This window comes from Mauremys mutica, chromosome 1 (assembly GCF_020497125.1).
Source record: "Mauremys mutica isolate MM-2020 ecotype Southern chromosome 1, ASM2049712v1, whole genome shotgun sequence".
NCBI classification, from domain to species: Eukaryota; Metazoa; Chordata; order Testudines; family Geoemydidae; genus Mauremys; species Mauremys mutica.
In genome coordinates, this window is record NC_059072.1 from 269,369,393 (window position 1) to 269,380,855 (window position 11,463).

The 11,463-nt window shown below is 46.6% G+C and overlaps 1 protein-coding gene across 2 annotated transcripts in view; it reads left to right on the top strand.

Moving 5' to 3' along the window:
• Positions 1-10,322, top strand: part of DCT (dopachrome tautomerase) — a 34,993-nt gene extending 24,671 nt beyond the window's left edge. For both annotated transcript variants that reach the window (XM_044979816.1, XM_044979825.1), the window contains 2 exons: positions 7,545-7,746; positions 8,931-10,322. In XM_044979816.1, coding sequence (XP_044835751.1) covers positions 7,545-7,746; positions 8,931-9,112 — 384 coding nt within the window. In that variant the 3' untranslated portion in view covers positions 9,113-10,322. The remainder of the gene's footprint in view (positions 1-7,544; positions 7,747-8,930) is intronic.
• Positions 10,323-11,463: the final 1,141 nt, after the last annotated feature.

An 11,463-nucleotide genomic window follows, 5' to 3' on the forward strand; every position in this document is an offset into this window, starting at 1 on the left:
CTTGTCCCATCAACATTTATTGTTACAGGTTATGGTGCCATCTTATGAACTTATACTCACTTTTTACAGCTGAACTCACAATTAGGGTAAATTTGAAGGCCCAATTGTCACAACACCTCTAAGGCAGTTTTCTCACCAAGAATTTGGAGGATAGAAGTGAAGGCTAAAAATGACTACTTCAAATACAAAATAAAAGTTTCTCCTCTTGTATTTTATATTGCCACCTCTACTAGTAGTTAAATAAAGTGGGAAGAATTATCAAGACAGTTAGTGCAATCCAAAGTCATAGAATCATAGAAGTTTAGGGTTGGAAGAGACCTCAAGAGGTTATCTAGTCCAATCCCCTGCTCAAAGCAGGACTAACACAACTAAATCATCCCAGCCAGGGCTTTGTCAAGCCAGGCCTTAAAAACCTCTAAGGATGGAGATTCTACCACCTCCCTAGGTAACCCATTCCAGTGCTTCACCACACTCCTAGTGAAATAGTGTTTCCTAATATCCAACCTAGACCTCCCACACTGCAACTTGAGACCATTGCTTCTTGTTCTGTCATCTGCCACCACTGAGAACAGCCAAGCTCCATCCTCTTCGGAAAACCCCTTCAGGTAGTTGAAGGCTGCTATCAAATTCCCCCTCACTCTTCTCTTCTGCAGACTAAATAACCCCAGTTCCCTCAGCCTCTCCTTGTGAGTCATGTGCCCCAACCCCCTAATCATTTTTGTTGTCCTCTGCTGGACTCTCTCCAATTTGCCTACATCCTTTCTGTAGTGGGGGGACCAAAACTGGACACAATATTCCAGGTGTGGCCTCACCAGTGCCGAATAGAGGGGAATAATCACTTCCCTTGACCTGCTGACAGTGCTCCTACTAATACAGCCCAATATGCCTTTGGCCTTCTTGGCAACAAGGGCACACTGCTGACTCATATCCAGCTTCTGTCCACTGTTATCCCCAGCTCCTTTTCTGCAGGTCTGCTAAGTCATCTTTTAGGGAAGAACAGCAGCCATTCAAAGTGGAAGAGCGACTGGTCTGACACAGCTTGAATTTTAATTTTACATTTAGCTCATCTTATTCCTGCCAATATCTCAGCAGAAGGAGATTTTGAGCGTAGGACTGTATATTTTAGGATATGAAGCCCAGATCCTCAGAGGTAGTTACACACCTAACTTTCACTGAAATCAGATTTAGCCTGGCTTTGTGTCAGTAGTTTATTTGTTTATTTAAAACTCAGCTCACTGGGATAGGCTGAGGAGCTACATCTCATTTTTGGAGTGTTCTGGGGGATAAGCAGCAAAGAATCCTGTGGCACCTTATAGACTAACAGACGTTTTGCAGCATGAGCTTTCGTGGGTGAATACCCACTTCTTCAGATGCAAGACCAAATCCAGGGGTGCTGTGGCATGGTGTAAATGGTCTGTTATCAGGTGGATGGAAAGGAGTTTAATTGGGTGTGGTATGTTGTACACAGTAAGGGGAGTGGAAGAGAATGGTTTATATACAAGAGTTAGACCCTGATCCTGCAATCTCAGGGTGACCTCAGAGGAGCCTCATGTGAGCAAAAGGACCTGGGGGATAAAAATCATATAATTTTACTGGTACTTCAGTACAACACAGAACTCTAAAAACGAAGCAGACAGCAGTGAGCAAATGTAATTTCAGTAGCGGAGCCTGTTACACATTTCGGTCTTCACACAGCTACTTGCCAAATTAACTGAAAAGCTTTTTAACATTACATGTTTCTAGAGCTGGCTGCCTTTGGTAGATGAAGTCATAATTATTGTGTGTAGGTATTAGCCCAAATGACCATGTAGTAGCTCTCCAATTTATTTCCTTCAGAGTTTTTATATCCCTCAGTGACATTCACGTCTTACTCCTAAGCCTCTTTTTGAAAACACATTTAGATTTTTAATGCACAAGGGTCAGCAGTGAGCTGTGATTGCTAGTTCAGATACCAGCTGAAATGAGATGCCTGCTGGGTAGCTGTGTTTTAAAATAAAAGAAACACAATTTTAAAAAATTGAAACAGGAAAAATCTTTATTTCATGATATCATTATTTTATACAGTGGCTTACTTTTCATCAGGTGGTTTGTGGCTCAAAGTTTTCTAGTGTGGATATTGAAGACAATAGTTACACCAGTAATGAATTTGGCCCCCTGTCTTGGTACTGGATAGTTGTCCGAAATGGACTTAGCTACAACTTTTTCTAGCAGGTGCTTTGTAGTACGAACAGCACAATTCTGGAAAACTCTGGACCAAATCCAGGGGTGCTGTGGCATGGTGTAAATGGTCTGTTATCAGGTGGATGGAAAGGAGTTTAATTGGGTGCGGTATGTTGTACACAGTAAGGGGAGTGGAAGAGAATGGTTTATATACAAGAGTTAGACCCTCATCCTGCAATCTCAGGGTGACCTCAGAGGAGCCTCATGTGAGCAAAAGGACCTGCCCTCTCCAATCCACTTGCGAGATCAGAATCTTAAATTCATGAGGAGAGGCAAAATGGAGGGGGAGAGGGGCTCCATCCTATTTTATATGGTATATGACTTAAATAGTGATGAGGGATATTTGTACAAAAATGGTGAACCTTATTATGGTATTTGGATGCTATCTGCACCCTTACGCTGCTTGTAACATTGTAAAGACTAAAGAGCAGCAAGGATATTCTTTTCAGCAGGGATTGTGCTCCTCTCTGTTTGGAAAGCACCGAGTACCTTTTGGGCCTTATCACAGGCCAAAAAATATTTTTCTTCAATGTTGTTTTTAAAATTGTCGCACCATCCCAACCCTCTGGCCACTTTTTTCAGATATTGAAAATATATAGGTGCCGATTCCCTGGGTACTCTGGGGCTGGAGCAGCGACTGCTCAGCACCCACTGTTAGTGCCATGGGTCAGAGCCTCCCCCTCCCACCCAGCCCTCCCGCCCACAGTGGATCAGCTGTTCTGCGGCATGGAGGAGGTGCTGGGGGGGAGGGGAAGAGCAGGGGCAGGAAGAGGCAGGGGAGGGAGCAGAAAGAGGTGGGCAGGGGCAAGGGCAGGAGCAGGGGGCTGGAAGAGGTGGGGTGGGGGCAGGGGTGGGGGATTGAAGGAAGGGGTGGAGTGGGGGCCAGGCCTGGGCGGAGTGGGGGTTGAGCTTCTCCTGGCGACTCAGTAAATTGGCGCCTGTGACAAAATCAATGAACTCCTTCCCACCCCATGTTGCTTAACCCAACCCACCACAGAAGCCTACGATAGTAGATGAGGCTTGCAGGTTCTTTTGGACCAACAAGAGGAATGAGTTCCAGAATCAAAGAGCTTATTGGAAAATGTGCTGCCATTCCCTGTCCTTCTAATCTAAACTGTGGCAGAGGGGATAGAGACTGCATCTCACCCATTTTGGTCCTAAACCACTTAGGGCTTTATAAACCAAACCCAACATCTTACACATCACTGGACAATGGCAAAGAAGCACTAGTGCAACATTCTCTCAGCATGAAGCACGGCTCAGCGAGTGGGGAATCGCATTCTGAACTAGTTTAAGGTTTTGAATGATAAAGGGTAACCCCATACAGATCACAGTACAATAGTTTAACCTTGAGAAGACACAAGCGTGGAAAACTGTAGCAAGGTCTTCAACTGTAAGAGAAGGTTACACTCTTCTCACCAGAGGCTCGATTCACACAGAAACTTAGGAGTGGTGACACTTAGGTGCCTAGAAAATCACTGGGATTCACAAAGCCTGAGTTTGGCATCGAGGCTCCCTATACAATGAATGGAGTTCACAACAGCCAGCATGCTAAGTGGCTCCTCACGTAAGCTAGCCACTGGGCGATGGGTGTGTGCGCTAAGCCCTGCCCTCTCTCAGAGATAGGTGCCCAAGTCTGGGGTGCAGGAAGGCAGCTCCCTCTGCTTAGCATTCTCAGCTGCAAATCCTCTCTTGGCATTAGGTGACTACACCATTTTAGCAAGAAGCAGGGGTGGGAGGAGGAGCAGGAGCTCCCTCATAACTTTCAACCCAGTGGTGAGGGTACTCACCTAGGATGTGGGACACCCCTCCCCCCAGTTAAAGTCTCCTCTCCATGTGAGGGGAGAAGGCATTTCAACAAGGATCTGTTACCTCACAGGTGAGTGCACTAGCCACTGGGCTGTGGGATATTCTGATGTGAGGCTCCCCAAGTCTCTCCTGTTGATGCTTTGGATAACTAATTTTAAAAAGTTACTACAGCAGGGGGCTGGAACCTGGGCCTCCCAGGTGAATGTGCTAATCACCAGCCTACGGAGTCATTCTCCCACTTGCTCTTTCTGTCCTAATGTTGAAGCTGTTCCACTGTGGATAAATAATGGAAGAATCACGGGGCCAGCAAGTGAGAGAGAGCGAGCAAGTGTGAGAAGGACTCTGTTGCCAATTGGCTATAACACTCACCTGGGAGACCCAGGATCCAGGCCCCCTGCTCCCATTGCTCTTTCATGATTTAGCCAAAGTAGAGCAGCTTCAAAAGGAGAAGGCTGAGGGAGATTCCCATCAGAATATCCCATCGCTCAGTAGTTACAGCACTACCTGAGAGGAGGCAGAGGCAAGGTCAAATCCCTGTTCCCCTCAGGCGAAGTGGGGACACCCCAGATTAATACCCTAACCACTGGGCTAAAAGTTAAGAGGGAAGGTGTCCTCCTCCACAGGGCCCTGGTCTAATAGGTGAGCTCTGAGCATGCTTACTTGCATGGGCTCTGCAGGCAAAATAGGTGGATGAATTAATCTGCCCCAGTTACTGCACCATCTGGGGCTTAGGCAGGCCTTCTCAGAGGTCCAGAGAGGCCCGGGCCACTTCCAGCTTTGAGGCCCCTAGCCACAAAAAAAATAAAAAATGACCACACATGAAAACAAAATAAGGCACCAAAAAAGAGTGAGACATAATTTGAATACTTTTTTATTTAACAAATGCTTTTCTGGTCCAATAGAGATGCACATAAAAACGAGTTGTCAAACTTATCAAATGCCAAACAATTAACAAGTGTCTAAATCTGAGGCCCCCTTTGAGCTTGAGGCCCAGGCCAAATGGCCTTCCTGCTCTCTCCCGATTGGCCCTGGGCTTAGGCATGTACTAGTGTGGGGTTGCAGTGCATGTGCTCAGAGCCAGAACCATGGTGTTTAAGGAACTTTAATTACAAAAATAGGGGTGCTTGCAGACTTTGGGGGCAGCCGAGTCAGGCCTTTGTGAATTCCAGTGAGGCCTAATTCTGGGACACCTAAGTCCTGTCTTGCATCTGAAGAAGTGGGTATTCACCCACGAAAGCTCATGCTGCAAAACGTCTGTTAGTCTATAAGGTGCCACAGGATTCTTTGCTGCTACCCCTCTGATACCTAAGTCCTTTTGTGAATCTAGTCCAAAGAGTCTTGCTACCGTTGCTATCTGAGCAGCCGGAACAGCCAAGGATGAAGTACTTCTCTATAGCTAGCTCGGCTTAAGGAACATGAGAATTGTCATTATGTTGAAAAGGACTGGATGTTGTAAACGTTTCTATAAACTTTGTTCTAAACCCCTCTTCCTCCCTGCTATACGTCCATTTTGAGAGTCTCTCTTTCTCTGGAGTGTATGGGCTCCCTCTGGTGGCAAACCAAAAACTTACTCTCTGAAGAAATACTTGCATTTGAAAGGCTGAGCTCAGCCCGTTTTAACCCAAAGTCATAAATTCCTAGGCCAAGCTTTGCAAAAGTGAGTGTCTAGATTTAAGGTTTTTTAGGCACCTAAATAAGTGGTCTGATTTTCAAATGTGCTGAGCACCCAGAGAGAAAATTAGTGAGGAGGGAAAACAGGAAAAGCGAATGGAAAACTATGTATTTCAAAAATTGCAGTGTAGAGAAAATAGCTCACATTAAACAATACTGGAAAACGCTTTTCTTCTCTGTAAGCTCCTAAATCTTTTGTACCATAGCTGAAGTGTTTTGAACTTGGCATTATCGATTTGACAGACCACTTTCCAGATCTTCTTCTTGCCCACATACAGAGATTACCTTAGCTCTTTTCCAGGTCATTGGGACCTTCTGTTTCCAGAGAATTTTTTTTAAAGTGCAGAACAATTTGTTTTTGTTTTTTTTTAAAGTGCAGAAGGTCATCGGGAGCTTCTGTTTCCAGAGAATTTTTTTTAAAGTGCAGAACAATTTGTTTTTGTGTCTTTGCTGCTTTGGAGTTCTGGGAGGGTTAGTAATGCTAATTGGAAGACTGTTTCCTGAAGACTAAAGCCAAAAGAGTGAGGACTCCTATGGCCAAATTCAGAAGCGAGTTTAAGTTGAGAAAGAGAATAAGTTGATGTAGTTGACACCCTCACTGGCCCCTAAAACGTGTATGTTACAGCCACTTAGATTTCATAGAGACTCTCCTAGACTTGGTTTTTAACTCATATCCATTTACCAAGGTGTAACTGGCACCCTCCACCCTTTACACATCGCCTCAGAATTTGGTCCACTTAGTATGAGTCTCCGCAAGCCTAGGAGTACGTCTACATTTGAGCTGAAAGGTGCGATTCCCAGCTTGTGGAGACGTATCCATGCTAGCGCTACTTGAGCTAGTGCCTAGAAGTAGCAGCGTGGCTGCCATAACACAGCTGGCAGCTCAGGGTATCTGCCTGACTATGTACGCAGGGGGCCGGGTGGGATTATACTTGGAGTGGCCAGGCTGAGCCGCCACCTGTGCCACTGCGGATACATTTTGAAATGCAGAGCTAGCTCGGATATGTCGGCATGAGCTGGGAATCACACCTTCCAGACGCACCCTAAGAAAGTCCAGTTTGGTGTAACGCAGACTTCCAGGGTCAGAGGGAACAGTGTAGCAAGAAACACACCTGAGTAGAATAAAACGGCCCCCATTCTACTTCAATTGACATCTTGGTAACACCTTTTACTGGCTCCATGGCATGTAAACTAGACCAACGTAGCTTCCCTGCCCTTACCAGTGAAAGGCTGATCCAATGGGCTGGAAAGTCTGGCCCTCATTTCTCTTAATTCTTTGTCTTAGATTAGGGCTCAATTTTAAACTGTTTTATGAGCCCATGTAGGGGAATATACATCCCCTACTCAATGCATGGGCTACTTGCATTGCAGGTTACATTATATGGTGCTAACAGTCGCCACCAGGTTGCTACTCTACAGCCAGCACAGGTGGGCAGGGAGTGGGCTGGCATGGTGAGGGAGCCAGCAGAACCAAGGCTCTGCTTTCTCAGTACACTGGTCAACACGGCTGACCCACCACCTTGGGAAAAGTTGGTGCACGAGGAGAAGGAATGGCCAAGCTTCCTTCCCCGGTGGGACTGAATTGTGACACTTGGTGAGTCATATCTTGGGCCTTGCTGGGCTCCCAAGGCAGTGCAGCGAAGTGAACGGCAGATGACAATCCAGCTTCTAGGGAGTTCAGCACTCTTCAGTGCGCCAGCGTCCGCATGCCTAATTTGTAATAGCTACTGCTATTTCCTACTTCCAAACTGATCCTGTCCTGGGATTTTTTTAAAAGCACAAAATGTTGGAAGCTGTTGGAACCAGAAAGGTGTTTATGTGTGTGTGTGTAATTGAATTGACAGGTCCTTCATTCTTTTACGGATGCCATCTTTGATGAGTGGATGAAACAATTTAACCCCTCTGCCAGTGCTTGGCCTCTGGAGCTGGCCCCTATTGGGCACAACAGGATGTTCAACATGGTCCCTTTCTTCCCTCCTGTGACCAACGCTCAACTCTTTCTAGCTGCAGAACAACTTGGCTACAGCTATGCCATTGACCTGCCAGGTAACTAACAGAAGTGCTAAAGAAATTGCAGAGTAAGAGACCGGGCCACTCAACTTTTCACATAAAGGTCTTCAGATAACTGAGTATTAAGAGCAACATTTTCATAAGCACCTAAGTCACATTTTTCAAAAAGGGCTTAGGGAACCAAGGTGCCCAAGTCTCACTGAAAGTCAGTGTAGGGAGAAGATGGCAGTAACTGACATCAGGAATACATAGGGTAAAATTGTCAGAAATGCATAAGTGACTTAGAAGCCTAAGTCCCCATTTTCAAAAGAGTCGTAGGCACTTAAGGAGCTTACTTTTGAAAATGAGACTTAGGGTACGGCTACACTGCAAAAAAATCAACCCTCCAAAAACAAGAGCAGCAAGTCTCAGAGCATGGGTCAGGCTCACACTGTAGGGGATAAAACTAGCAGGTATTCGGGCTTAGACTGGAGCCCAGATTCTGAAATGAAGGGAGCTGGGAGGGTCTTAGAGGCTGGACTCCAGCCTGAGCCCCAATATCTACACTGCTATTTTTCAGCCCCGCAGCAGAGCCCTACAAGGCCGAGTCAGGTGACTTGGGTTCTGCAACTTGCTGCTGCAGGTCTTTTTCTGCTGTATAGACGTACCCTTCGGCTTCTAAATCACTGAGATGCTTCTGAATATTTTACCCAAAATAATCTTCTGAAAGGGACAGTGAAAAGACCAAGTAAAGATGTTCTGCCATGTGGGGGGTGGGATGGACAGATTGATAAGAACATACTGTGTTCTAGCACTTCACACTAGTGAGTACTGATGAGATCATTCATTTTTCCTTATTTATCTCAGAGCTACCTAAATAAATAAAATCCTGACCTGAAACTTGCCAATTGTGCATCGCAAGGCTTTTTAACTCTGTGCTCCTGTCCCTCTTTCCATTGTCCCTCCTGTCTCATTCCCTTTATTTGTTACACTCCCTTCTTGTATCTAGTCTTCAATTAGATAAATGCTTGCAGCAAGGACTGTGTTTTATTGTATGTTTGCACATTGCCTACACAATGGGGCCCTGACCCTGACTGTGGCCTTTGGTTGCTACGGCAATACCAGTAATAATAGTCCTACTGTTGTTAAAGCAGAGTCTAGTATTTGCTCCTCCTCCTTTGTGAATTTACAAGCAAAATTATTTCCATTCTATAGCTCAGACGTTGTTTCTGTATTTACAGATTCACTTGAAGAAACACATGCTTGGGCTATTACGGTTGGATCCGCTATTGGAGGAGCACTGATAGCTCTAGTTGTACTAGTTATGTTGCTTGCGCTTTTTCAGCACAGAAGATACAAGAAAGGTTTTGAACCACTGCTGAATGCAAGATTCAGCAAAAAAAATTATACAGAGGAGGCCTAGTGCTGTAGCATTGTGTCATCAGATTTACCTGTAGGAAACTAACCTGATTAGTTGTTCAACTCTTAGCCAAGTGCTGAACTAACAACTTGACCCACATTCCTTTGCTAGACAGCTAGCTACATTGTTCTCACCTCAGTGGCCCTGTACTTTTCCTGTCATTTGGGTCATCAGTCTCATGTCTTCAGACATTTTGAAACAACATATGAGGTACATGTGCAGCCTAAGACAGGACAGAGTTTTCCTTTTGCCAAAGATTGATTGTAATTTGTGATGCCCAGGTTTGGGTCACGTCATCTGAGAATCCTGAAGCCCAAAAAAAGAAAAACAAGGACAAATGCAAATCTTTTTCCTAAACATGTTTCTAAACTAACAATACTGTGATAGGCAGAATTTCACTGACTATATATCTTTGGATAGTAGATTATATACAGGGATAAAACAATATTGCAAGTAAGTGATGTTGCTTTAAAAAAAGTACTCAAATATTCCACATACGATTCCTCAAATGCTCTTCTGGGGGTGTGGCTGGATGGAATATTGTAAGGAATATGTGGGGACAGTTTAAGCCACAGAATTGGCCCTTAATTTAAATTGCATAAGAAATAAAATAAACACCAGGAAACTCCCTAATTCAAATTCCCCATGTCAAAGTAAGTAATAAGCAGGAATTCATTTCTAACTAAACAGATGCACCAGGGCCCTGTGGCAGAGCCTGAATCCTGCCCCTGCCCTTCTGCACATGGAAACTTCTCAGACTATACTGAGAGGAAAGAGGTGAGTCGGGGGGTCAGACACAGCTGAAGCGGTTGAGGATTTCAGGAAATTGTCAGGAGATGGCAGTGTTGTGAGTACCAGAGAAGCAGAGATGAATGTGTGTTTGTGTATGGAGGGCAGAAATTAGATCATAGATATGTAGGACCCCATGTGGTCCTTTCCAAATGGCCTCACAAAACCTTTAAAGCCAATCCCAGCAGACAGAGGCGACACCTGGGGGTGAGGTGGGAATGCAGGATTCCTCCCCCACCCCAGATTTGCTGCTTAGCTTTTACTGAGCATGCTCACTAGGGTTGCCAACTTTCTAATTGCACAAAACTGAACACACCTTTCTCCATCCTGCCCCGTCCTTTCCCTGAGGCCCCACCCCTGCTCCACTCTACCTCCTCCCTGTCGCTCACTCTCCCCCATCCTCATTCACTTGCTCATTTTTACCAGGCTGGAGCAGGGAACTGGGGTGAGGGCTCTGACTGGGGGTGCGGGCTCTGGGATGGGACCAGACATGAGTGGTTCATGGTGTGGGAGGGGGTTCTGAGCTGGGACAGGGGGTTGGTGAGTGGGAGGGGGTTCGGGGTGCGTGCTCTGGGTGGTGCTTACCTCAGGTGGCTCCATGGAAGCGGCGACATGTCCCTCAGCTCCGAGGTGGAGGCAAAGCCAGGCAGCTCTGTGCAGTGCACACTGCTTCTGCCCACAGGCACCACCCCTCCAGCTCCGATTGGCCGTGGTTCCTGGCCAATGGACGCTGTGGAGCCGGCGCTCGGGGTGAGGGCAGTGCATGGAGCCACCCCTGCTGTGCCTCTGCCTAGGAACCAAGGGACATGTCATCACTTCCGAGGAGCTGAGGTAGGGAGCCTGCCTTAGCCCTGCTGCGCCGCCAACCGGACTTTTAACGGTCTGGTCAGCAGTGCTGACCGAAGCCACCGGGGTCCCTTTTCAGTCAAAAACTGGACATCTGGCAACCCTAATGCTCACATGGACTGAACATGCTCAGGTTTCAGAGTAGCAGCCATATTAGTTTGGATCCGCAAAAAGAACAGGATTTCTTTGTTAGTCTTTAAGATGCCACAAGTACTCCTGTTCTTTTTGAACATGCTCAGTTACACTGCTGAAGCTGACTGCCCTCACTCTGCCCCCCTGTCCCCCATTGGCAGACATAGGTCCTCTCTACGGACAGCAGTAGAGAGCAAAAATCATTTTCAGTCTTTTGCTCTAGCTACCTCTTACTCAGGGGTGAAAGTAATTTACAGGACTTACCAGTACTGCCGGAATCCTGAGGGGGGCGTGGCCTCATCCGGAAGAGGCGTGGCCTCATCCAGAAGAGGCGTGGCTTCTCAAGATTTAAAGGCCCTGGGGAACCAGCTGTGGCTGGAAGACCCAGAGCCTTTAAATCAACCAGGGGCTCCCAGCTGCAGAGGTGGCTGGGAGACCCCTGGGCCTCAGGGGCAAATTAAAGGGCCTGGGGCTCTGGCCGCCAGGGGGAACCCCGAGCTTTGCGGGGCTGGTGCAGGGATTTAAAGGGCCCAGAGCTCCTGCCACTGAGAGAAGCCCGGAGCCCTTTAAATCCTGGCCCCAGCCCA